The following is a 26,727-nucleotide window of genomic DNA, read 5'->3' on the forward strand; positions in this document are numbered from 1 at the left end:
CTCAGTAATGCCTCACAGGAAACTGACCCTGGATCTGACGCTACTCCTCAATGGCATCTTAAATGTGAATATTTTCAGGTTTCTTTGCTCCTCTGTGCCAGGAAACTGAATATCTTTGAGTTGTGGACATCGTCTTGGGAAACACTGATTGACATTTTTCAGCATTTTCTGATGAGACAATTAAATGGTATCGGGTCAAATAATGGAGAGATTAATCCGCAATGACAATAATCATTAGCTGCACCCTCATGAACATGTAGTCTTGTCTTCTTAATAAATGTTCTGTAGTCCAAGGCAGTTAACCTGGAGACCCCTGGTCTTATTGTGACCTTAACCACAGAATCATATAAGCTAAAAAATCAGCTCTGTAGCATTTTAAATTATCCATAATTGCCCCAAAATATGATGATTGTGGAGTCACGACAGTGTTTTAACATGAGATGATGTTTTTGTTCATGGAAACCTCTTTTCAAAAAAGGCTTATTAAATGTGTTTTAGTCTCATATCTGGTTGCAAATATGAAGTGAACTGTCAAAGAAACCACATGAACTCCAGTATTGGGGACATTAGATTACAGCATACCATGTATATATTTTTTAATATTCCTTTTTGCATTTTAACAATTAATTGAGAGGAAAACTCATTTTTAACATTATTCCATTAGTTTTCCCAACATTGAGCTCTGCCATGCTTTTCAGATGAGCATTAGATGTGGTGCTCATAATGACTGAAGGACTCTAAAATCCCCCTGTGACCTTCACTCTTATGCTCAGTCATCGGTTCCCGTCTTGTGTCTACGGCACGGTGAAGACCGTTGACATCAGCGTCGGCATGAATCGAAGTACTCGGCTGGGCTGCACCTTTGCACCGCTGATGAGGCTTGGCTGGAAACGATCGACACCTTTCAGTGCCTTTTCTTTCAGACGCTGCTAAAACGAGGTGATTATTTGTGCCTGAATGGAAGGGGAACTGTTTATGTAGTGGGTTTGGTCTCAGACAAGACTTCTTTTTTACTCTTTCTCACAAAAGATGAACAACAACTGACAGCAACAACCCGTACTTTGTGTTATTAATTAGGTGTCTACCTCATCAATAGGGGTGAGTGTTGGCAAGAAGCTCACGATACGTATCACGATATCACTATATTGCGATATAAATAAAGATGAAAACACAATACCTGTATATGTACATCAGATGATATTGATCAGAGGACAAATTGAGTCAAAACGATTTCATTCAAAACAGCCTCTCCATTTTATTAATTCACATAAAAATTCACTGGAATAAATATTGAAAATATAATGAAAAAGGATAACCCTGAGTGACGATGCACAAAATAATAATACATAATGTTTCTCCTTTTGTGTCACTGTTTGAAGACTGAAGAGGTCATATAAAAAATAATGTGAAGGTATATGTGTAAACATGAATATTTTTTTTTAATCGATCTTTGGAGTCGAAACATCGATATTGTATCGTGATATATTGCCATATCGATATTTTTACCCACCCCTACTCATCAAGAATACAAAGTCTTGATGAAGGGTGATGGTTAATGCACGCTGACTCCATCTAAGAACAAGTCCACGTTTAATGCTCGTCCTGGTGTAATTAAGCAGGAAGAATGCTGCTGTTTGCTGAAGGAGCTGCTGGTCGATACGTTTCCTGCAGTACAAGCTGTGAATGCACGAAGCTGAAATAGTGTTTTTCTTCTGTGGACGTAGCTTTTGTTTCTGTGGGTCGTTGGTTGAGTTCACAAGATGCCGCTATGAGCACGAGCTGCACTGAATAAGCAGTCAGGTGTGCAGATTATTTGGGAAAGCATTTCTCACAGAGGTCACCTTTCCTTCCAAGACGTCACATGACCTGCTGAAACGCCAAACGCCCACCGGGCTAACTGGAAGCAGATGCTTGGCCAGCGAGGCTTCCTACTGGCTTGTGTTTGTGTTCACATTCCTCTTCACCTCCTCCACGTGTCTGCCCTGCTGTGGCCGTCTCCCTGCTGGATGTCTACGCAGCTGCAGGCGATAGCGCCGACCCCGGCTTCGCTCAAGCCCCTCCCCCTCCCCCCGGCCCTCGTGAACTCCAAGGCAGCTGGAAGTCGTTCCCCTTGTCACGTTGGCTGAAAGGAAAAACCCCCTTGTGGAAGCGACTGAAGGGCTGTTGGGTCTGGACATCTTCTCCGACTCCTCCCTGAACTCCTGCTGTGGTTACCAGTCAGCGAGTTTGGGCTGGGAAGCTTTGTCTGGCAGCAGGCCCTCCATGTGGACGGGGTTAAAGTTTCTGGCCCGTGGTGCTTTTCCACCAAGCGTGTTTTCTCAGGCTCCCACACGGCTCGCTCTCCCTCCTGCTTGATTACTGCAGAGTATCGGATCATCCGTGCATCCGGCTGACACGTCGTAAAACACCTCTTTAAAGCAACTTAAGCACATCGTTTGACGCCCACTCTTCAGCGGTGTTCACACCGAACACTAAGCTAATTATCTGCGCAGCACGATTGTGCAGAAAACCGACGTGATCGTTGAAATGTTTCAACTCCAGCAAGACGTTTGCGTTGAGGTTTTCTCCTGCTGTCGTCACTGACGTTGCTGTATCAGAAATGGAGGAAACAAATTAGTGTATATGTCTAGATGACCTTATTTGGAGTGTTGACGGAGCAGCTACAATGTTAGCGTAGCCTAGCACCCATCAACCAGACTCCATTCAGAAAACAAGTGTTTTAACAGTAGTTATCTTGTGGTCTTGCAGACAGACCTAACAAAGCATGACTAAGCACTTTTTACTGATCACCTTCATCATGGAGTTATTTCAGCATCCTTTTCATCTGGTTATTGATATTAAATCACAGATAAATAGCGGTTCATCGTCTTGCTAGCTGGTGAATCTATCGAGCACCTCTGGATGATGAACTCCGACAGGTCGGCGCTTGGTTTCCCGGTGTATCCGGGATTAAAAAACACGTACAAAGCAGCGATCGTGTTGATTTCAGCCGTGATGGCGTGTAAGCCCCGCCTCCTCCTCCCTGGCATGTCTAACGTGAGTAATAATCCCACGGTCAAACACAAAAATGTGCTTCTTGTTTAGTCAAATTATGATTTTTCACAAAGAGAAACGGTCTGCAAAGTCTCGGGGTGAAACCGTGTCTGAAGGCATTGGTGGTGAACAGACCCACGTCATAAATTATTCACAAACACATAAATATGCGTGGTGCCTCAGGAGCTCTGCGAAGGCCTCCAGTGACCTTTTTTTAAAGAGGTTGGCGGCCCGAGCACATCCTCACAGTCGTGACCTCTCTGGGCGTTTACCTCCAGACCCCGTCCAGCTTTCGCTTCCAGGAGAAGTAGGGCAGCCAAAAACATGACGCCGTCTGAATTTGAGCAGTTAAGGCGTGATGCAGACTTTCATGCATCAGTTTCATGAGTCACGTCTTTATGGTGTAGTTCCTGGGAGGGAGTCCAGTGATGATCTGTGCCTGAATACGCAATCGGTGGGTGTTTCACACCGTTGTGCCTTCTCAGCACTTTGATGCCCCTACATTCAACGCTGTCATTGGTAAACCCTTAGTGTTAGGATGTGATGGTTTAGATATATTTATCATCGTGTCTCAGTGAAGCTGTTTGGGTCGTGTAACCCAGAAGTCCTCACAGTCACCATTTAAAGAGGAGCTGAAACAGCATTTAAAGAGGAGCTGGTTTCTGTTTACTGTTTCCTGAGTGAATCCATCCATCCAGAAGTCCGTCCATCCATCCTTCCTTAGTTCTATCCATCCATCCATCCCTCCATCCTTCCTTACTTCTATCCATCCATCCATCCATCCAGAAGTCCATCCATCCATCCTTCCTTACTTCTATCCATCCATCATCCATCCATCCATCCTTCCTTACTTCTATCCATCCATCCATCCATCCTTCCTTACTTCTATCCATCCATCCATCCTTCCGTCCATCCATCCTTCCTTACTTCCATCCATCATCCATCCTTCCTTAGTTCCATGCATCCATGCATCCATCCTTCCTTGCTTCCTTCCCTCCGTCCATGCATCCATCCTTCCTTGCTTCCTTCCCTCCGTCCATGCATCCATGCTTCCTTCCTTCCTTCCTTCCCTCCGTCCATGCATCCTTCCTTCCTTCCTTCCTTCCTTCCCTCCGTCCATGCATCCATCCTTCCTTGCTTCCTTCCCTCCGTCCATGCATCCATGCTTCCTTCCTTCCTTCCTTCCCTCCGTCCATGCATCCTTCCTTCCTTCCTTCCTTCCTTCCTTCCCTCCGTCCATGCATCCATCCTTCCTTCCTTCCATCCATCCATCCATCCATCCTTCCCTCCGTCCATGCATCCATCCTTCCTTCCTTCCCTCCGTCCATCCATCCATCCTTCCTTCCTTCCATCCATCCATCCATCCATCCTTCCCTCCGTGCATCCATCCATCCATCCATCCATCCATCCATCCATCCATCCTTCCTTCCATCAGTCCGTCCATCCTTCCTTCCTTCCTTGCTTCCTTTCCTCCGTTCATGCATCCATCCACTCTTCCATCCATCTGTCCGTCCATGCATCCCTGCATCCATCCATCCATCCGTCCACCCATCCTTCCAGCCATAATTCCGTTACCTCAGCTTTAACCAGTATGGCTCATTAAAGTAGGAACTGTGGATTTATCATTGTGTCACCTGTGTTTCCATCGTGAACCGACAGCGTGTTGAGCATGTGGAGTCGGTTTGATTTCACTGCAAGTTCAGGATTGTCCCACATAAGCAGTCTGCATACATATATATATGTGTGTGTGATCCTTATGCAACAGTGCTGCTGGTTTGGTTTGCATTGTATTTTTAGCCGGCTGCCAGCGCGGCAGGGATGAGCATCGTTCTTTGTTCGACGCTGCAGAACTCTCCACTGCTTCACATCAAAAATATAATACAAATTAGGCCAACATCTTTCTTTTGTTACAGTTATTTTGTACTAAATGAGGAGTTAACTGTACTTACTGTGTGTTCCATGAAGCAATACCCTCGAAAACCATCTGGTTTTGTCTGGTTTTCTCATGCAAAAAATAAATAAAACCCCCTCCGGGTCAATAAAGCAGCAAGTCATTTGCAAGGAATGAGATAGTCGCCGTGCTGACCGACCACACCCTGTTTAATTCCACCCCGCCTTTCATTATACGTTGACTTTTTATACATATGCTTTTAATATGTAACAACTGAACTTGGCTTAATAGTTTTATGTGGTTGTCCTGCTCATTGTTTCCCACACGATTGTGCAAGAACATTTTAGATTTAAATGCATCAGGCTGGAGCGCTTTGAGAGCAGAACTAAGAGGCCATGAAGAACTTTGAGCTCTTGTAAGCATTTCTGTTTGAGGTGCTTTTACGTGAGTATTTCTATAACTTTTTAACTTTAGTCTGCTAAATCTCACAGGGAAATGTACTTTTATCTGCACTACATTGAAAATATTAGTTCGTAGTTGGGCTTAATCACAACTAATACCTTTATGATATATTCAGAGAGCAGTGAAACATGGAGACGCAGCCAGTGTTTCTGACAGGGAAGAGTGCACGTGGCCCACATCCTGTTACACCACTGTGTTGTAATGTGAGCGTCCCACTAGTGTTTATGAGCCCGCTCTGTGTGCCGGACAGGAAGTTGAGCCTGGATCCAGGATGCTGTACAGATGTGGGAGCCCTTCGAGGTCAATCTGTTCGATCTTAATTGAATCAATGATAACCCCAGGAGAGCTGCAAGTATCCACACAGATTGTAAGATACGGGTTCGTGTGAGGACGAGGAGAAGACCAGCACTCATCGCTCTGCACACAAAGTTAGCTCGCCTTCGGGTTCTCAAAGTCAACCGAGATACATTTGTGTTTTCTCACCGTCTGTTAAAAGCTGGAAGTGACAACTAGAGATGCATCGGTCGCCGTTTTCATGACTGATTCTGAGCTGCTGAATCCAATATTCTGTCAAAGAACTATAATTAACAGCAAGGCTCCAGACTGGATATGTAAATTTCATCTCTTGTTTATCCTGGCCAAAATGATTACAGTTCACGATGTTATCCCTGATAATCATCAGAAATCTGCTTAAAACGCGTTGTTTTGATGGGGTCGTCCCGTGCCTACATCCCCCAGACTTCCCATTAAGACGAGCATTTCTCCTCACAGCCTCGTCCTGCATATGGTTGGAATCACAGACCCTCCAGTCCAGTTAAATGGAAATCTGCTCGGCGTGAGAAACTCTCCGACCCGTGTCTCCGACCTGGGGAATGTTGTGAAAGAGCGGAAACAGCCATCTGTGCAACAAAACAAAAAGGAGTCAGTTTTCACACGAGAGCCGTCCTGTTTCTTCCATCCGGACGGCCTTCTCGCTGTGCAGCGCCACCTTTCCTTCCAACACCTCCTGGTTTCAGGGAGACGAGCGAGAGCACCGGCCGCCGGGCCAAGCTTCCATTTAACAAAGTGGCGTCCCGGCGGCTCGAGTGTCACGACCGTGAGTGATGAATCTGGCCTCCGAGGCGGACTGAGACTCGACACCGCCACACCCAGAGACAGACCTGGCTCACGCCTTTTCAATGTTCCTGCAGTATTTTTGCAAAAACATAGACCTGCTATAATAGAGAGATGAGAAGAAAATACTCCTCTTTACGTTTTAAATTGATTAATTGAAAGCAGCTTCACAGTTCTTTATCATTATCATCCTTGAAGGCAACGTCTCGGGTGTTTCCGTTGTGTCGACTTGTTATCTCACCCGTGTCTATGTAGCTTCTTCAGAAGGTGTAGCTGGTGTCCTTTAGACCTTCAGATGGACACATTAATGTTTGGCCTTCATCACGCTGCTCCATGATGTCACCAGACGTCCAATCAGGAGGGGTTTTATGTGCGTCCGGCCTGGAATTGAGGCAGAATGTCAAGTGTGAAGAAACATCTTGTTAAAATGCACTCTCAGGTCTGTGAAGCCGAAAAGTTCAAATCAATGGCACCGTCAAATGTTCAGTTCTGTTCAGAGCCGCGGGTTTTGTCCTTGAGTGCCCTTGAGCCAGGACGCTGAACTTTTAGTGGAGGTGTTGCATCTTCACTTTTCTCTATTCCTGCACACTTTATTCAGTTAATACAAGCACTCAGATAAATCTGAGCTCCCTTTATGTTTAGAAAGCGCTTTAAAAAATCTTGACTATCATCAGTAAAGTAAAAAAAAAAGCATCTTTTTAATAGCAGTATCACCCTGAGTCACCTCAGTGCATAAACATTACAAAATCAATCCTGCTGCAGTTCATCACACGTAGCAGCTTTAAGACACCTCCAGGATATCTACGGCTTTTATACTTCCCTGCATCGGTCAGCTGAGCAGCAGTGGACTTCCTCATCTCCCACTTTTGCTGGGTTTACATCCCTGTATCTGCTGACAGTATCTCAGATGTATCTTCCTACTCCTTTTTATGTATTTACAAATGTATGTTATTTGTTTCCGTTATTATGGGCTATCTTGTTTTTTTTCCTCTTAATTTTTTTAAATTAAGTTTATTCTATTCTGTATTCTGAAGATGAAGCAGCAGATTTAGTTCTGTCGCTGCATTGATGCGTCCTGGAATCAAATAATTCTAAGCTGGTCAACTGAAGTGAGTCTGGTAAAGACCGTCCACCTCCGTCTGCCTGAACTGAAAATTGCTAATCAAAGCCCTCTCCTCCTCATGCTCTACCGTCTCTTTTCATTTCCTCTCCTCCGTAAGATTTACGACTGTCAGGTTTGATTTTACTGCCACAGCAAGGACACAAGAACCATCTGTACCTGCTACCACCACGGAAATCAATCCCCCCTCACTCTCTCTCTCTCTCCTCGGTAACTGTAACAGGCAGCCGGCGGGGATGGGAGATGATGGAGGACAAAGGCCCTCGTGTCGCCGACTACTTTGTGGTGGCGGGTCTGACGGACCCGTCCAAGCCGCTGGACCAGGAGATCCACTTTGATGACGTCTGCCACAAGACGGCCAAGCCCAGGGCGCCCATCACCGACGTGGCGCTGGTGATCCGCTCCATGGGCGAGGAGGTGCCGCCGGGGTTCACCTGCGTGGAGGAAACGCCGTCGGGCCATTCGGCCGACCTCAACAACGGCGGCCTCATGGCGCCGCAGATCTTCCTGTGCTACAGGCGGGGTCGAGACAAGCCGCCGCTCACCGACCTGGGGTAAGTACCGAAGGGGTCACGGTAACCATGCCAACATGATGGTTAACAGGTCTGTCACAACTTAGATTTGATAATTAAACACCATTAACAGAAGTGCTCTGCAGGTTTCTGCTGCAGCCGTTCCCCCGCTGTGATTTTGAAACCAACAGTGCAAAGCAGGTGGGGGGAGGGGGGGGGCTGTTCGCTCAGGCCTCTCACACCTCGGGCAGTGTGTAGGTGGTGACAGTGCTTAAGAGGCTCATACGGCCTCTGACACGACAGCCTGCAAAGCTTATCAGGCTCCGACACAAGAGACGGTATCAGCAGCTCTCATGTGCTGATTCACCAGAGGGGCTGCACTTCCAGACATCGCTCAGACTAACGGGCAGCTGTGTGTGTGTGTGTGTGTGTGTGTGTGTGTGTGTGTGTGTGTGTGTGTGTGTGTTCTCCAAGTGAAGCTAATGCTAAAGTGCCCTTAAAGCTGCATTATCTCTGCTGGCCACCAGGGGGCGACTCCTCTCTGGTTGTATAGAAGTCTATGAGAAAATGGTCCTACTTCTCTCTTGATGTATTATCTCAGTAAACATTGTAAACATGAGTTTATGGTCTCAATCTCTAGTTTCAAGTCTTCTTCAATCCAGCATGATGTTCATTTAGTACATTATGGTCCATTTAGAGTCCACCAGACCAGAAAGCAGGGGATGCTTTAGGGGGCGGGGCTTACCTGCTGATTGACAGGTCGCTACCAATGCTAGTTAGCTACTAAGATGACTTTAACACTTGACCTTGAATCATGAAGCTAACTTTGTTAGCCGCTTCACACCAGAATCCAGATGGATTCAAAGCCGTAGTCCACAAACAGATCAACAGATGATGTCACCATGACGACCTCCACTTCTCATATACAGTCTGTGGTCCGGTCAAACAGCAGAGAACACACAGCGTTTAGCAGCAGAATCACCACCACCACGATGAGTACCGACATAAAAAGAAATGGAGTTCCACTTGAAATGGTAATGGAGGATGAGAGCCTAATGGAAGCACAAAGAGGATGAGTGCTCGTCCACTAAGTGCTTTTTGGGAGGGTCCCCTTGTACCTTATTACGCTGTACTGGGTTAATATTGAAACCTACATGCATACGCTACCGTCGGATAAAACACGTTTAGAGTGAACGTTAAATTCTCATTTTAATAATGTTTATTATATATATATATATATATATATATATATATATATATATATATATATATATATATATATACACACGATATATATACACTCAACAAAAATATAAACGCAACACTTTTGTTTTTGCTCCCATTTTTCATGAGATGGACTTAAAGATCTAAAATTCATTCCAGATACACAATATTACCATTTCTCTCAAACATTGTTCACAAATCTGTCTAAATGTGTGATAGTGAGCACTTCTGCTTTGCTGAGATAATCCATCCCACCTCACAGGTGTGCCACATCAAGATGCTGATCTGACATCATGATTAGTGCACAGGTGTGCCTTATACTGCCCACAATAAAAGGCCACCCTGAAATGTGCATTTTTTTGCTTTATTGGGGGTCTGGGGACTCAGAACCAGTCAGTATCTGGTGTGACCACCATTTGCCTCATGCAGTGCAACACATCTTCTTCGCATAGATATTATCAGATTGTCAATTGTGGCCTGTGGAATGTTGGTCCACTCCTCTTCAATGGCTGTGCGAAGTTGCTGGATATTAGTGGGAACTGGTACACGCTGTCGTATACGCCGGTCAAGCACATCCCAAACATGCTCAATGGGTGACATGTCCGGTGAGTATGCTGGCCATGCAAGAACTGGGACATTTTCAGCTTCCAAGAATTGTGTACAGATCCTTGCAACATGGGGCCGTGCATTATCTTGCTGAAACATGAGGTGATGTTCATGGATGTATGGCACAACAATGGGCCTCAGGATCTCATCACGGTATCTCTGTGCATTCAAAATGCCATCAATAAAATGCACCTGTGTTCTTCGTCCATAACAGATGCCTGCCCATACCATAACCCCACCACCACCATGGGCCACTCGATCCACAACATTGACATCAGCAAAGCGCTCACCCACACGACGCCACACACGCTGTCTGCCATCTGCCCTGAACAATGTAAACCGAGATTCATCCGTGAAGAGAACACCTCTCCAACGTGCCAGACGCCATCGAATGTGAGCATTTGCCCACTCAAGTCTGTTACGGCGACGAGCTGGAGTCAGGTCAAGACCCCGATGAGGACGACGAGCATGCAGTTGAGCTTCCCTGAGACGGTTTCTGACAGTTTGTGCAGAAATTGTTTGGTTATGCAAACCAATTGTTTCAGCAGCTGTCTGAGTGGCTGGTCTCAGACGATCTTGTAGGTGAACCTGCTGGATGTGGAGGTCCTGGGCTGGTGTGGTTACACGTGGTCTGCGGTTGTGAGGCCGGTTGGATGTATTGCCATATTCTCTGAAACGCCTTTGGAGACGGCTTATGGTGGAGAAATTAACATTCAATGCACGAGCAACAGATCTGGTTGACATTCCTGCTGTCAGCATGCCAATTGCACGCTCCCTCAATGCTTGTGGCATCTGTGGCATTTTGCTGTGAGACAAAACTGCACATTTCAGAGTGGCCTTTTATTGTGGGCAGTATAAGGTACACCTGTGCACTAATCATGATGTCAGATCAGCATCTTGATGTGGCACACCTGTGAGGTGGGATGGATTATCTCAGCAAAGCAGAAGTGCTCACTATCACACATTTAGACAGATTTGTGAACAATGTTTGAGAGAAATGGTAATATTGTGTATCTGGAATGAATTTTAGATCTTTAAGTCCATCTCATGAAAAATGGGAGCAAAAACAAAAGTGTTGCGTTTATATTTTTGTTGAGTGTATATATATATACACGATATATATATATATATATATATCGTCCGTAGATAAGACGGGGGACTGTGAGGAATGAGTGTACAGGAATAAAGGTATTAGATTGGTGCTGCTTCTAAATACAAGGTCATACGCTGATGCACACAACTTTATTTCCCGTCACTTGCTTTCTACGGCGGCGCCCACGTAGAAAGACAGAGACGGTGCAATATTTACCTCAGTGCTTACTCACTGAGCTCCGCGCTGGGCTACAGCACATAACATCATCTGGAGGTGCTCAATGGTTTTCACTAAGTTGTTTTCACGTAGCGAGCTACACGTCAGCGGGTATGAGCCAAAATAAGCTATATGATCATTTTACTGTGATTTAATATCAATAACCAGATGGAAAGGATGCTGAAATAACTCCATCATGATGGGGATCAGTAAAAAGTGCTGAGTCATGCTTTGTTAGGTCTGTCTGCAAGACCACAAGATAACTACTGTTAAAACGCTGGTTTTCTGAATGGAGTCTGGTTGATGGTGCTAGGCTACGCTAACATGGTAGCTGCTCCATCAACACTCCAAATAAGGTCATCTAGACATAAATACAGCAGAGACCTTGTTGTTTGGACCACAGACAGTCTCTGGTTCCTCCACATAGTCTGTTCTGGTCTCTGGACTAATGTGAGCTACTATCTAGACCTCTGGGCGACCACAGACAGTCTTTGGTTCTCCACATAGTCTGGTCTGGTCTCTGGACTAATATGAGCTACTATCTAGACCTCTGGGGGACCACAGACAGTCTCTGGTTCCTCCACATAGTCTGTTCTGGTCTCTGGACTCATGTGGGCTACTATCTAGACCTCTGGGGGACCACAGACAGTCTCTGGTTCCTCCACATAGTCTGTTCTGTTCTGGTCTCTGGACTCATGTGGGCTATTATCTAGACCTCTGGGGGACCACAGACGGTCTCTGGTTCTCCACATAGTCTGGTCTGGACTCTGGACTAATGTGAGCTACTATCTAGACCTCTGGGGGACCACAGACAGTCTCTGGTTCCTCCACATAGTCTGTTCTGCTCTGTGGACTCATGTGGGCTACTATCTAGACCTCTGGGGGACCACAGACAGTCTCTGGTTCCTCCACATAGTCTGTTCTGGTCTCTGGACTCATGTGGGCTACTATCTAGACCTCTGGGGGACCACAGACAGTCTCTGGTTCCTCCACATAGTCTGGTCTGGTCTCTGGACTAATGTGAGCTACTATCTAGACCTCTGGGGGACCACAGACGGTCTCTGGTTCTCCACATAATCTGGTCTGGACTCTGGACTAATGTGAGCTACTATCTAGACCTCTGGGGGACCACAGACGGTCTCTGGTTCTCCACATAGTCTGGTCTGGACTCTGGACTAATGTGAGCTACTATCTAGACCTCTGGGGGACCACAGACGGTCTCCGGTTTCTCCAGAGTTTGGTCTGATCTCTGGACTAATGTGGTCTACTATCTAGACCTCTGGGGGACCACTGACGGTCTCTGGTTCCTCACATAGTCTGGTCTCTGGACTAATGTGAGCTACTATCTAGACCTCTGGGGGACCACTGACGGTCTCTGGTTCCTCACATAGTCTGGTCTCTGGACTAATGTGAGCTACTATCTAGACCTCTGGGGGACCACAGACGGTCTCTGGTTCCTCACATAGTCTGGTCTCTGGACTAATGTGGGCTACTATCTAGACCTCTGGGGGACCACAGACGGTCTCTGGTTCCTCACATAGTCTGGTCTCTGGACTAATGTGGGCTACTATCTAGACCTCTGGGGGACCACTGACGGTCTCTGGTTCCTCACATAGTCTGGTCTCTGGACTAATGTGAGCTACTATCTAGACCTCTGGGGGACCACAGACGGTCTCTGGTTCCTCACATAGTCTGGTCTCTGGACTAATGTGGGCTACTATCTAGACCTCTGGGGGACCACAGACGGTCTCTGGTTCCTCACATAGTCTGGTCTCTGGACTAATGTGGGCTACTATCTAGACCTCTGGGGGACCACAGACGGTCTCTGGTTCCTCACATAGTCTGGTCTCTGGACTAATGTGGGCTACTATCTAGACCTCTGGGGGACCACTGACGGTCTCTGGTTCCTCACATAGTCTGGTCTCTGGACTAATGTGAGCTACTATCTAGACCTCTGGGGGACCACAGACGGTCTCTGGTTCCTCACATAGTCTGGTCTCTGGACTAATGTGGGCTACTATCTAGACCTCTGGGGGACCACAGACGGTCTCTGGTTCCTCACATAGTCTGGTCTCTGGACTAATGTGGGCTACTATCTAGACCTCTGGGGGACCACAGACGGTCTCTGGTTCCTCCACATAACGTAATCTCCTCATTTGAAAACACTCCATGAGTTAAAGAGTAAAATAAGAGAGTAGAATGCCTGATGTCTTACTGTGAGTGAAACAGGAGATTTACATTTACTAACAAGGTTCCCCTCAGTCTTCATTGCATGTGAATAAATACTCACCTCCTTTCTCGTTGCTGCCCGTGAGTTTAAGTTAGTTTAAAAGCGGGAGCTGTGGAGATATTTATGTGCTCTCCCGCCACTTTATAAGCTCACTGATCTGACTTTATTTTCACCAATTGCATCAGGTCTGCTTTGCAATTTATGAGGTGCAAACGCTGCCATTAAGCTTTATCAACTCCATTCTGTCAGCCACTAAAAAACTGTGATGAATGCCTAATGTTAGACTTCTTAGCGGCCCGCCTAAGTGGCCCAGTGAGCTCATGACTGCCGTGTTGTCCGTCCTCCCCGCAGCGTGCTGTACGAGTGGAAGGAGCGGCTGATTCAGGGCTGCCAACTCATCCAGACCACGCCCTCCGGTCGTCCCGCCAACGTCAGCGGCAACTCCTCCCAGCGCATCTACGTCACCTACCGACGGGCGCCCAAGAGCCAGCCGCACTCCGCCCTGGCCGTCACCGACATCTGCATCATCATCCCGAGCAAGGGGGAGACGCCGCCCCACACCTTCTGTAAGGTGGAGAAGAACCTCAACAGCAGCATGGTGAGACACATGTCGTCATAGTAACAACGCCGCTTATTACCAGGCAGAGTGCTTTAAACCTGCATTATCTCTGCTGGCCACCAGGGGGCGACTCCTCTCTGGTTGTATAGAAGTCTATGAGAAAATGGTCCTACTTCTCTCTGCTGGCCACCAGGGGGCGACTCCTCTCTGGTTGTATAGAAGTCTATGAGAAAATGGTCCTACTTCTCTCTGCTGGCCACCAGGGGGCGACTCCTCTCTGGTTGTATAGAAGTCTATGAGAAAATGGTCCTACTTCTCTCTTGATGTATTATCTCAGTAAACATTGTAAACATGAGTTTATGGTCTCAATCTCTAGTTTCAAGTCTTCTTCAATCCAGCATGATGTTCATTTAGTACATTCTGGTCCATTTAGAGTCCACCAGACCAGAAAGCAGGGGATGCTTTAGGGGGCGGGGCTAACCTGCTGATTGACAGGTCGCTACCAATGCTAGTTAGCTACTAAGATGACTTTTACACTTGACCTTGTATTATGAAGCTAACCAGAATCCACATGGATCCAGATCCACCCGTCACTCCTCCACAGTCCAAATATGGTCACTTCCTTCCAAGATGGTGACCCTCCCCTCACCAAACTGTTACAGCCCCCTACTGCTCATTAACAAACTATATTTGTCTGCTATGACAAACTTTGACTGCTCATGCAACTCCTACAACGAGTTGATCATAATAAAGCATTAACTCGTTACATCATCTTGAATCCTGCCGACTTCATCGCACATCCCCTCAGAGAAATTCAGAGAGTCAACATATTATTTTTAGCCAGAAATCCTGAATCCTCGACTCCCACGCCGACGCCTCACTTTGTGATGTGAGCTTTGGAAAACGCAGTCAGCGGGAAACGCTGCGCCTCGTCGCCTGAATGTCGAGGTCCTACAGACGCTGACGGATTTAGCCGACATACTTTCTCCGCTTCAAAGATGAGCTCCTCTGCAGCTGAAACGTATGACGTGTCTGCAGAGCAGAGAAATGAACCGCTCTCACCTGTTGCTTAAGTTAATTGTTTGTCGGGAGTTAGGAGAGAGAGACGCTGGAACTGACTCGACTCAAGATTTACTGCATCCCATTATGGAGGAAAGTAAAGCCATCACACGCTGCCTCATGAAGTTTTCTTTGCGTGTTTAATTTGATCCAGTCTGGTTTGATTTTAGGAGGGAAGTCCCTTCGAGGTTTAGGGCCTCTGCTCAGTGCTCTTTCTTTGACGTTTCAATCTGATGAATGTCGAAGCTGTGAGGATCACAGAAGTTGATTTATACATATTTATACACATATAATAATATGCAATAATAATAATATGCAAAGACAAAACATAATAACATGGATTACATATAAACATATGACATGAGTGTGGTTATTATTATAATTAAAAGTGTGTAAAATAATGAATATCATACATATAAAACCAAAGGTAAGGTGTGTTTGATGTGCTTTTAAAGCAGACACAGTAGCAGAGGGATCCAGAGAACTGAAGGGTTTGATGGTGGGAGGCGTCCGTCCGCTGTGTATCCAGTGATGTCACTAATGTAGGAAGGAGCCGGGCCATTAATAGATTTAAAAACAATTAGAAGTACAGATCAATTCTGTGTTGTGTTGTTGCCGTTGTTCGGCTTCGATGTGTGCGTCTCGACAGTCGGAGGGTTATAAAAGCTTCCTCCAGTTTATTGATATATTGATCACTACGCCGACCGGCTTTTTGGGGACATTTTAATTGAGGGCTAATGATGAATGATAGTAGACTTCTAAAGGGTTGTCCTTTTAAACGGGCCCTGCAGACAACACACAGACATGAGCAGTTTAAGCATGAAGACGCTTAAATCCACCTGTTCAGTGTGAGACGGCATTTTAATAGATAATAAACACTGAATTACTCCCCGATATGATGATATCATATTATATTTCTACTTCTTGCTATTTAATATTTTGCTGGAGGATGGAATTACATATTTGTTGCACATATTTATCTTAAAAAGGGTGTTGGGTGGTTGAGAATCCTCCCTGAGAACACGTTTTTCACATAAAGGCTGAAGGTAGAGATTTACTGCTACAAACACTAATTCATCACCAAGCTGAGAAATGTCTGTTTCACCGGCTTGTTGTGGTTTAGAAATTCCAGGTTTATTGCTCCTCTGGACACTTTCAGCTGCGGCATGCTGGGAACTTTTGATGAACGGAGGTCAGCTGGTGTTTAAAGTCATGAAGGGTTAAAATCGGGCCGGTTTGTTTAGAAAAGGGACGACGTTGATGTGATTTGCCGCTGTGCTCTTGTTTTCAGTGGGGCTCCTCCGTCTACCTGTGCTACAAGAAGTCTGTGGCCAAAACCAACATGATCGCCTACAAAGCAGGTAATCCGTCCCGAACCACAACCAGACCAGATAACCATGTCCTGTTCAAATACTTCAAATACATGATTCTGCTTGTGTGAGAAAATCAAAATAGAGAATAAAGTACATTTTAAACTGAAATACAGTTTGGCTGTTCGGACGTTCGGCTGATGGACGTTCGGCTGTTCGGCTGATGGACGTTCGGCTGATGGACGTTCGGCTGTTCAGCTCCGATTGAGCCGGCTGATGATTTGTTGAACATATTTGTGTGTCGATCGTTAAAAAGATATAATTGAAAACTCTTAAAATCGCTGATTCTGTGCTGTGCAACGTTTTAAAACGGGATTGGAAAGTCTCAAGAATATTTAGTTCATGTATGACGTCATTGAAGCGAAGAACAGAAAGACAACTGCACACAATAAAAACCAGGAGGTCATTGTTTCATCGTTTCTGTGTAATGAGCCGGAGACCTGATTAATGACTGAGAACGGATTATCTGTTCCAAAGCCGGGCGTTTCTCTGGAGGATCTCACTCAGTGAAGTACTTTATCCTCATGATTAACAAACAAACAGCTGGTTTCATTCACACGATGGTTCCTCTCTGAATGGAGTTCTCCGTTGTTCCAGGTTTGTTCAGCAGATATCCAGAGGAGGACTACGAGTCGTTCCCCCTGCCAGAGTCCGTCCCCCTCTTCTGCCTCCCCATGGGGGCCACCATCGAGTGCTGGCCGGCTAACACCAAATACTCCCTCCCTGTTTTCTCCACCTTCGTCCTCACCGGATCCTCCGGGGAGAAGGTAACATGGACCCTTCTTATTGTTTGTGAACAATGATGACGGAGTGGAACAGCTATTCAAGAACATTAAAAGCAACAATAAGCATCAGCATCGTCACCCTAAGGACCTTAACGAGGCGTTGTCACACGTTGGGATGATTCATTACAAACATAAATGTACATTCATGGGAAGTTAGCTAGCAAAAATGCCGGTTGTTAGCATCGTAATAAACTCGCAAATTTGCCACTTTTTTTCTTGAATATTGTCCCGCTCTCTCAGCTCCGCTTTTTTTTGTTTCCTACCGTTGACCTAATGCGCCGTCGTAACAATGAGATACAGGGTTTGTAGTTTTTTACGTATGTTCAAGTGCTGTTTTAATCGTTTAAGCATATTTTTGATGATTATTGGGATAATATCGTAAAACACGGTTAATTTAGATAATCGTGACGTGATATTTTCATATCGTCCCGAATGTCCAAATCCTAATCCCCATCCAAATCACCGAAACCGCCGGGGTTTAGACAGCAGCCAGTCTGAGAGCAACCAGAGACTGTCTGTGGTCCCCCAGAGGTCTCGATAGTAGACCACATTAGTCCAGAGACCAGACCAGACTATGTGGAGGAACCAGAGACTGTCTGTGGTCCCCCAGAGGTCTCGATAGTAGACCACATTAGTCCAGAGACCAGACCAGACTATGTGGAGGAACCAGAGACTGTCTGTGGTCCCCCAGAGGTCTCGATAGTAGACCACATTAGTCCAGAGACCAGACCAGACTATGTGGAGGAACCAGAGACTGTCTGTGGTCCCCCAGAGGTCTCGATAGTAGACCACATTAGTCCAGAGACCAGACCAGACTATGTGGAGGAACCAGAGACTGTCTGTGGTCCCCCAGAGGTCTCGATAGTAGCTCACATGAGTCCAGAGACCTGTCCGTTGCAGGTTATTAATGACAGAATAAATCCAGAATGAGTTGACTCAGTGGGGTTTGGTCATGTGACTTCTTCGTATCGTCCCCGTGAATAAGCGGTTCTGTCATATTCATAGAACCCGGGGTCTGCAGGCCTCGGCGTCCTTGGCTCAGTTATCAGCGTCGTGGTTCATCAGGCGGCCGGCAGATAAGCCCGTTAGCTTTGATCTCTGCATGTTTATTGGGGAAACATTTCCAGGAAAGCGGAGGGATTTTATTTGGCCTCCTGCTGATGGCGTCGTCCGTGTTTTTGATGTTCCATAAAGGTTAAACTGAGGTGCACGAAACGTTTCATTTATTTAAGAGTGCAGAGATGATTCAGAGGACTGCCCGACAAACTGCCTTCACTATTTAATTCATCTTCTGGGATGATTAAACATTAACGAGAGGGTTTAAATGACATACTTGGATGAGGAAAGGGTTTTTGGATTGTCTCCAGTTGAAGACTTGTTCATAGAGTTAAGGTTAGAATGTAACTTAACTTTAGGTTAAGATTAATCTAACTAACCTTAACATCTTTAAACTCAAATATTCTACAGAAATGTGACGTGTGATATTCTAGTTTCAAATGATGTAACATTGAGATTAACGAATAGTTGAACTTGCATATTTAGATGTACTTCTCCTCCTTCTCCTCTTCCTCCTTCTTCTTCTTCTTCTCCTTCTCCTCCTTCTTCTTCTTCTCCTCCTCCTCCTTCTCCACCTTCTTCTCCTCCTTCTTCTCCTTGTTCTTCTCCTTCTCCTTCTTCTCCTCCTCCTTCTTCTCCTTCTCCTCCACCTTCTTCTCCTTCTCCTTCCTTCCCCTTCTTCTCCTTCTCCTTCTCCCACTCCTTCTCCTCCTCCTCCCCCTTCTTCTCCTCCTCCTCCTCCTCCTTCTCCTTCTCCTCCTCCTCCTCCTTCTCCCTCCTTCTCCTCCTCCTCCTTCTTCTCCTTCTTCTACTTTTATTTTAAGTGTTCATACATTTGAATGACAAACATTTCTGTCATTTATTATTATAATTATTAATGATCAATAATTGATATTTGATCATTAATAATTGATGATATCAGCAGTCGTGTCTGACTGTGTGAGTGTTTTGCTGTCTGAGGTCCAGCGTGGCTCTAGACCGGTTCCAGAGCAGGTCTAGTTCATGCGGTCCCTGTCCCCCCTGGTTTCAGGTCTACGGCGCTGCCATCCAGTTCTACGAGCCCTTCCCACAGGAGTGTCTGACGGATCAGCAGCTCTCCCAGCTGGGTCTCCTGAGCCCGGGTCCAGTAAAACCCCCCAGCCCCCCCAGCACCCCCCCCACCCCCGTCCCTCGCCTGGTCTACACCAACAAGTGCATCTGTCTGCTGTCCCACTGGCCCTTCTTTGACGCCTTCCGCAAGTTCCTCACATTCCTCTACCGCTACTCCATCTCCGGCCCTCACGCCCTGCCCATCGAGAAGTGAGTTCCTGTGGTACCTTCTGCATTTTGTCCTCGACTTGAAGGATTTTAGAAACGCAGGACTCTCCCAGATGAAGATCTGATCACACAGGTTTACGTTCTCGTTGCTTCACTTCGGGGAAGGCAGATGGGTCTAAATAATACAACGCCCATGAGGCTCGGCCGCCGTTTCTATGGCGAGGAAGCCGGTCAGACGTGTAGACAAAACACCGTCGTTTGCTCAATGACCTGAAAATGACATGTTCCCAAAGTGAATTGATTTAAGATGGTAATCCTGTGAGCGGCGCACGTGATTGGATTGTTGTTGTCAAAATGCACCCTGATGTGTTTTTGTGTCCTGGGTCCAGTATTGTGTCACGTCCACTTAAAGCTCTTTTTTTGCCACCGACGGGCTCAGATTGTTATCATAAATGAAGAGTTGTGCAGAGCGGTCACGTTGCCGTCGGTTACCGGCAGCGTTCTCAGTCCTGACCTACTTCAAAGTTACCATGGAGGCTCGTAGCCTCTGATTGGTTTCAATCAAAGCACCGACAGTAGTTATAATATGAGGACAGTTTGTCCCGATGAGGACCGGGAGAGTTTTGTATTACATTCCATTGTATACGGGTAGAAAGGGACCAGGGCTACCTGAAGTAGTACTTCACACTTAACTCTTTTATTTCAGGATATTTGTGCTGTTGTTCAGTTTAAATGCTGCCTGACAAAGACTTGATAATGTGGAAATAACTCTCTAAAGTCCCATTTGGACGAGGTTTAAATCTCTGACCTGTGCAGGTAGAAATAGATACTATGTGGCGTCCTTACTTCCTAAATGAAAGGAGGTGTGATCAGTATGTGGTGTGCAGACAGCGAAGCCTGCCGTTTAATGTTGATGTTGTACAGATGTTTTACTGCAGTTCCGTCGCAATAAAAAACACTCGCAACAAGTTAATCGTTGTGAAGTTCCATTATCGAGGTAATGGTTGATTTATCCTGTATTATTTCTGCAGGGAGATGATGTTGTGATGTTGGTCCTTTTCTGGTTCCTACTAGAACATGTTTACATCTTTCCCATCAGGCTTTGCTCCAGCAGCTCTCCTCAGCCTCTCTCCTGCCCCTCCCTCCCAAAAAGCCCAGTCTGATCTGATTGGTCAACTGGTCCAGAAATGCCCCGCCCCCTCATAATAACCCGATACCAGCTGTTGTTCTGCTGAGTAGTGATCAGAAAAGTATAATTGGTCCTCTTTAAGATCATTTAATTGTCTTCACGATAAATAAACGACGTGTATCTTATCTCTGACACAATCAAACGATTTGTTAACGAAAAGTGAAACCATAGCATGATGTTCAAGTGTTTTTTTAATGTTAAGCACATTTGTTGATTATCAGGATTTAAACCAATGATTTTGTCAGGATAATCGTTCTCATATCGTCCTGCTGCTCCTAACTCTTTATTTCCATCCTGTTTTTATTTCCTCAGACACATCTCTCAGTTCATGCACAAAGTCCCCTTCCCGTCCTCTCAGAGGCCTCGCATCCTGGTGCAGGTACGTCCATGTGTGCTGTTAGAGACTTTGCTTTCCTTCTTGTCTCCGGGTGAGCGTTGATCTCACCGTCCGTCGTCTCTGCAGCTCTCCCCTCACGACAGCCTGATGCTGAGCCAGCCGGTGTCTTCCCCTCTCCCCCTCAGGTAAGACGGCTACCAGGATCCATACGTTTGAATGCTTCAACATGTTCAAAGTGCTCTGTGCAAACATGCTATTCACTTATTGTACGTGGAGAACAAAATCGCCAGTCCAAAGTGGAGGCTTAGATTTAAACAGGAACCGTTTCACAACAGTGAAGCCTATAATAAGGTGGAATTAATACATTAATGTACCAAAGCTCTTCTTCAATAGAAATAAGAAGGTCAGTCTAGATCCACCCGTCGCTCCTCCGCAGTCCAAATAAGGTCACTTCCTTCTATTGGTTGCAAAAATCCCAAGATGGCCGAGGTAGAGTCTTCGAAAACTGTGGTCCACAAACCAACGAGGGTCTCATGTTGCTCTTTGAAATAATCAACGTTGGGCCGCTTCATTTTTAGAACACACTATGAACGCATAAGGCGTTTAATTAAAGCATAAAACATTTAAAAAACGAGGTTCACAGAATGAGCAGAAAAGAGATCCAGTCTGTGTGTGAGGGGAACTCTAATCTCTGTTAAAACGTCAAAATAACAGCTGATTGTGTGTCTGCAGAACAACATAGTTCAGAATATGTTTCTGGTGTTTCATAAGGATGAAATGAGTTTGATACACGTTCAAAGAGAAAACACAAATAGATCAAATATAATGAGATCTAAAGATTATTTTTGAACCCAGAATCAGTCCAAGGTTAATGCTCTCTGGAGTAGAAGAGATCCCGCTGACTCTCATCCTGTGGTTTCCGTAGCGGCGGTCGGTTTTCCACGCTGCTCCAGAACCTCGGGCCGGAGAACGCCGTCACCTTGCTGGTGTTTGCCGTCACCGAACACAAGATCCTGGTCCACTCGCTGCGGCCGGCCGTCCTGACCAGCGTCACCGAAGCTCTGGTGTCGGTAAGTTACCGCCTCCGGCTGCCGTGTTATGGTCACATGTCCGACCATGTGGTTTTTTCCAAAGGGGGGCGGGACTTGAGATGGTGATGAGGTGGAGCCCCAGACATTCTACCAAACCCCCAAACACATTTGTCCCTTGTGGTCTTAACGCGACCTTTCCCCGACCTCCAGATGATCTTCCCGTTCCACTGGCCGTGCCCGTACATCCCCCTGTGCCCGTTGGCGTTGGCCGACGTGTTGAGCGCCCCCTGTCCCTTCATCGTGGGAGTGGACTCCCGCTACTTCGACCTCTACGACCCGCCGCCGGACGTGAGCTGCGTGGACCTGGACACCAACACCATCTTCCAGTGAGCACAGCACACTGTAAAAAATCAGGGTGAACCTCCACCTGAGAGCTCAGGCCATGAGTTTGAAGTTTAGACACCAGGCCGAGTCGGGCTTGTTTTCAAAGTCTCACACTCGTTTTAATATGAAGAGAATTATTATTTTTGGGCCAGTTGAGGTTTGGCATCATTCGTTCGGCCTCATTACCACCCAGACGGCGTTGGGGTGGTCCCGTGTTGGTTTTGGGGCCTCTTCCACCTCGGCTCACTGTAACACTTCTGCTTTTCCAGCAATGAAGATAAGCGAGCCCTCACGTGGAAGATCCTGCCAAAGAAAGCCTGTAAGAACCTGATGAATGTGCTGAGTCATCTCTACCAGCAGCTGGTTGATGGTGAGTTCTGAGACCTGTTCCTGGTTGATGGTGGTGTTCGAAGTGTTTTACTTGAGCCCTTCCTGTCTCCAGGTCAGCCGCGGGCCGACGGGCTGCTGGAGCTGAGCATGAGTTACTCGTCGGAGCTGAGCTGCGGGAAGAGCCTCCACACGCTGGAGCTGGAGATCCAGGAAGCCTTCCTGCGCTTCATGGCGGCCATACTGAAGGGCTACCGCTCATTCTTACGGCCCATCACCCAGGCGCCGTCCGAGAAGGCCACGGACGCCAGCTCCCTCTTTGACTTGCAAGGTATCCGGATCGATCATGGGAAAAACAAAACGCCGACGGTGTTCACGCTCAGAGGAAATAATCAGGATTCTCAGATCACAGATGGTTTAAACGTTGCTGTTCTGATCGTCATCGCCGCTTTACGACAGCCGTTCATGACGGGGAACGGAAGCACTCCAAAGATACCAGACTCCATTGACTAAATCTGTCATTTTACCTCGCTGTGACTCTGGTGAATCCAAACTAAAACACTAAAGTCACACACAAACACACTAACTAACGGACGGAGCAGCAGCTCCTGTGTTCTCTGAGGTAAAAGGACTGTTTTTATCAAAGGAGTCCGGTGGCTGAAGTACTGGTTGAACTCCTTTAAACAGAATCAGAAGGAGCGTTGGCTGATGATTTAACAGGTGCTCCATTGATAAACCCATTCTTAAATTAATGCAAGAAGATAACAATAAGTGCATCCTTTCTTTAACAAGTTTCCAACATCTAGAATAAACATTTATTAACAGACAACATAAGCTTCATTATTTGAATGTTAAATAATAAGAATAAGAATACATTTTATTTGAATTGCACCAAGGTCAAAAATAGTAAAAGGAGAACCTATAAAAGACAGGACGCTTTTTAAAAAGATATGTTTTTAGGTTTGTCTGTAGGCTGTGGGCCCTCAGGAGGCACACACACACACACACACACACACACACACACACACACACACACACACGTGTTGAGAGATAACACTGGAGTATGACGTCGTCGTCCTGCAGGTTTCCAGCCCCGGAGCCTGATTGGTGCTAACGAGCCTGTGAGTCTCTGAACTAAACGCTGCGTCGTCTGCAGCCTCACACACAGATGGCGTTGTTTAATGCATGAGCTTTTCCTAAGTGTTCCTCTCTCCCACCTCGCCGTGAGACGTTAAGAGGGCGGAGGCTTGATGCCGAGGCTGCTGGCGGCGTCGGCGGTGCAGCTGCTCGACGCTCCGCAGAGAGCGGAGCTGGAAGGAGTCGGGGTGATGTCACGGCGTCCGGTGTCGGTTATGTGGTGTAGCGAACAGGAACGCAGCATTACGTCATGACTTGACACACGTCACGTTTACAGCGTTTCTGACTTCATATCCATAATAACAGCAGCATTATGTTACGTTTCCCTGCTGCCTCCTAAAAATCTGACTTTTAACACCCTGCAGTTTGTATTTCCTGCTTTACAAACTGGAAATGATCATTGTTAGCAGGGTTGGTACGGGTCCTGGAAAGGTGTTTTCAAGGTTTGAAAAGGTCTTGAAATGTGTGTTGTATGTGATGACATCTATGATAGAACAGAGAAAAGAAGATCTCCATATCTGAGGGACTGAAAACAGCATTTTCTGACATTTCTTTATGAAAAATGCCTTTTGATGATGAACAGATGATGAAAATAGTTGGTGATTATATTTCTGTGGATCTGTTAGTGGAATTAGTTTTCCTTTCATTTGTGGTCCTTCTGTAAAAAGCTGTCTCCAAACATCATGTTGGTTGTTTAGAGGACAATAACATCTCATTTAATGTGATGAACAAGTGACATCATAAGTAGACTGAATACTGACCATTGGATTGGTACAAATATGGAGTTTACCACAGCTGGAAGGGGCTGGAAAAGCATGGAAATGCACCTGGAAGTGCTTGACTTTGGATAAGGTGTAGTGTGTGAGGCGAGTTAGTGTTTATCTAAGTGATTATTCTATAATGGAGGACCCGTTCAGATCTCTGACAGCTGTCTGGCGTTCTGAGCTGGTGGGCGTTACATTTTCAGTTAATCATATTGTTTTGATCTCACATAATGAGTTCAACCTACAGAGATACGAAACAAAGAGAAGCAAGAAACGCTCAGGCTTTCAAACACAGAGGGAAGGCTGTACTTCCTGTAGAGACGACGGCGTAGTGAAGCTGCTGTCAACATGGTGCATCTGAACCAGGCCGTTAGTCTCGGCCACGTTCCAATCCTTATCTGTGTCCTCAGGCTTCTTGAAGAGCCGCGACCGCTCGCACCAGAAGTTCTACTCGCTGATGACCAAAACCCAGATGTTCATCCGCTTCATCGAGGAGTGCTCCTTCGTCAGCGACAAGGACGCCAGCCTGGCCTTCTTCGACGACTGTGTGGACAAAGTAAGGGTCGTAATACAGGAAATGGATGCTTTTATTTTGAAAAAGACTATTTTTCACACTTTTTAGTCCTCCAATGGAACTCAGAGACATTAGTCAGCATTTTTTTTACTCAGACCTCCAAGTCCTCGTCACCATGACGACGTCCACTTCTCATATACAGTCTGATTGAGTTACACTATGATGCGTTCAGGCTCCGTTCAGTAACAAATCTGTAACGTTATGATAGTTGAATGAATCCGGTAGTTTGAGGGAGATGTTTCCACGGTAACATAAACTAATTACTCATTTCAACATGTCGTCGAGCAGCAGAGTGATGAAGGGAGTGTTTGTTCGTTTAAAGAGGAATATGTGGAAACACCCTCAACGCATCGCTAGTCGTTAACGGTCTTCTGTGCTACTTCACCTGTGTTGAGACAAACTTTCACTTTAACGTTTCAGCTCTACAACTCAGAGCGGAGTGCAGAAAAAGCAGGCAAGGTAAGTTGTTTGTTTTTATTCTCACGTGTTCAGGTTTCAGATGGTGCATGGACCCAGCTCAAACAGGCTGTATAGGAGGGCATCCCTTTAGACAACCCTCCACCTCTGCAGCTGTAGTTATAAGTATGTAAGTTATAAGAGTTCCTTACCATCCTCTGCCCGGCATCTTTCACATCTTTGATGAATTTTTGAATGTTCTCCCAATTTTGCTGCGACAGCAATCTGTCTCTAAACGTGAAAAGTACAGTTTCGTAGAAAATCCACTTTTCTGCAAAGATTTCTGGTCTTACATTTTTCATGAGGTGAGAGAGTGAGGGCTTTTAACGCTTCGGGGGTTTCTGCCGCGCTAACGGAGCCTGAATTTCCTTCTTTTTTTCCATCCCCTGGGCTGACATCCTTCAGTGTGACTGTATGAAGAGCCTCGGCGTGGCGTCGGTGTAGCTCCTCCTCTGGGAGCGTTTTGTTTGCGCTGAAGGTTAATTATTTTGTGTTTCTGCAGTCTTTAAGTCCAACGCAGCCGCTCGGCTCCCCGGTCACGTCCACGGGTCACTGGTAGCAGACTCTGAAATAGACTTGGCTGTCCTTGGATTGTGTGTGTGTGTGTGTGTGTGTGTGTGTGTGTGTGTGTGTGTGTGTGTGTGTGTGTGTGTGTGTGTGTGTGTGTGTGTGTGTGTGTGTGTGTGTGTGTGTGTCTTGTGTGTCTTGTGTGTCTGTGTGTCTTGTGTGTCTGTGTGTGTGTCTTGTGTGTCTGTGTGTCTGTGTGTGTGTCTTGTGTGTCTGTGTGTGTGTCTTGTGTGTCTGTGTGTCTGTGTGTGTGTCTTGTGTGTCTGTGTGTGTGTGTGTGTCTGTGTGTGTGTCTGTGTGTCTGTGTAATTGAGACATAGTAAAAGTGAATCCTGAGGCCATCCTCCCCTCCTGGGGTCCTTGGACCTGATCCCG

At 46.2% G+C, this 26,727-nt stretch overlaps 1 protein-coding gene across 4 annotated transcripts in view; it reads left to right on the forward strand.

Annotated features, from left to right (window-relative positions):
- Positions 1–26,727, forward strand: part of LOC311024972 (C-myc promoter-binding protein-like) — a 60,086-nt gene that overhangs the window by 9,947 nt on the left and 23,412 nt on the right. For all 4 annotated transcript variants that reach the window (XM_084027603.1, XM_084027604.1, XM_084027606.1 and 1 more), the window contains exons 2-14: positions 7,843–8,173; positions 13,852–14,098; positions 16,410–16,479; positions 17,086–17,255; positions 19,360–19,628; positions 21,088–21,154; positions 21,239–21,297; positions 22,038–22,182; positions 22,354–22,529; positions 22,797–22,897; positions 22,970–23,185; positions 25,166–25,311; positions 25,750–25,788. In XM_084027603.1, the coding sequence (XP_083883729.1) occupies positions 7,863–8,173; positions 13,852–14,098; positions 16,410–16,479; positions 17,086–17,255; positions 19,360–19,628; positions 21,088–21,154; positions 21,239–21,297; positions 22,038–22,182; positions 22,354–22,529; positions 22,797–22,897; positions 22,970–23,185; positions 25,166–25,311; positions 25,750–25,788 (2,016 nt within the window). In that variant the 5' untranslated portion in view covers positions 7,843–7,862. The remainder of the gene's footprint in view (positions 1–7,842; positions 8,174–13,851; positions 14,099–16,409; positions 16,480–17,085; positions 17,256–19,359; positions 19,629–21,087; positions 21,155–21,238; positions 21,298–22,037; positions 22,183–22,353; positions 22,530–22,796; positions 22,898–22,969; positions 23,186–25,165; positions 25,312–25,749; positions 25,789–26,727) is intronic.

Source organism: Eutrigla gurnardus (genome assembly GCF_963514095.1).
Source record: "Eutrigla gurnardus genome assembly, chromosome: 1".
Taxonomy (NCBI): domain Eukaryota; kingdom Metazoa; phylum Chordata; class Actinopteri; order Perciformes; family Triglidae; genus Eutrigla; species Eutrigla gurnardus.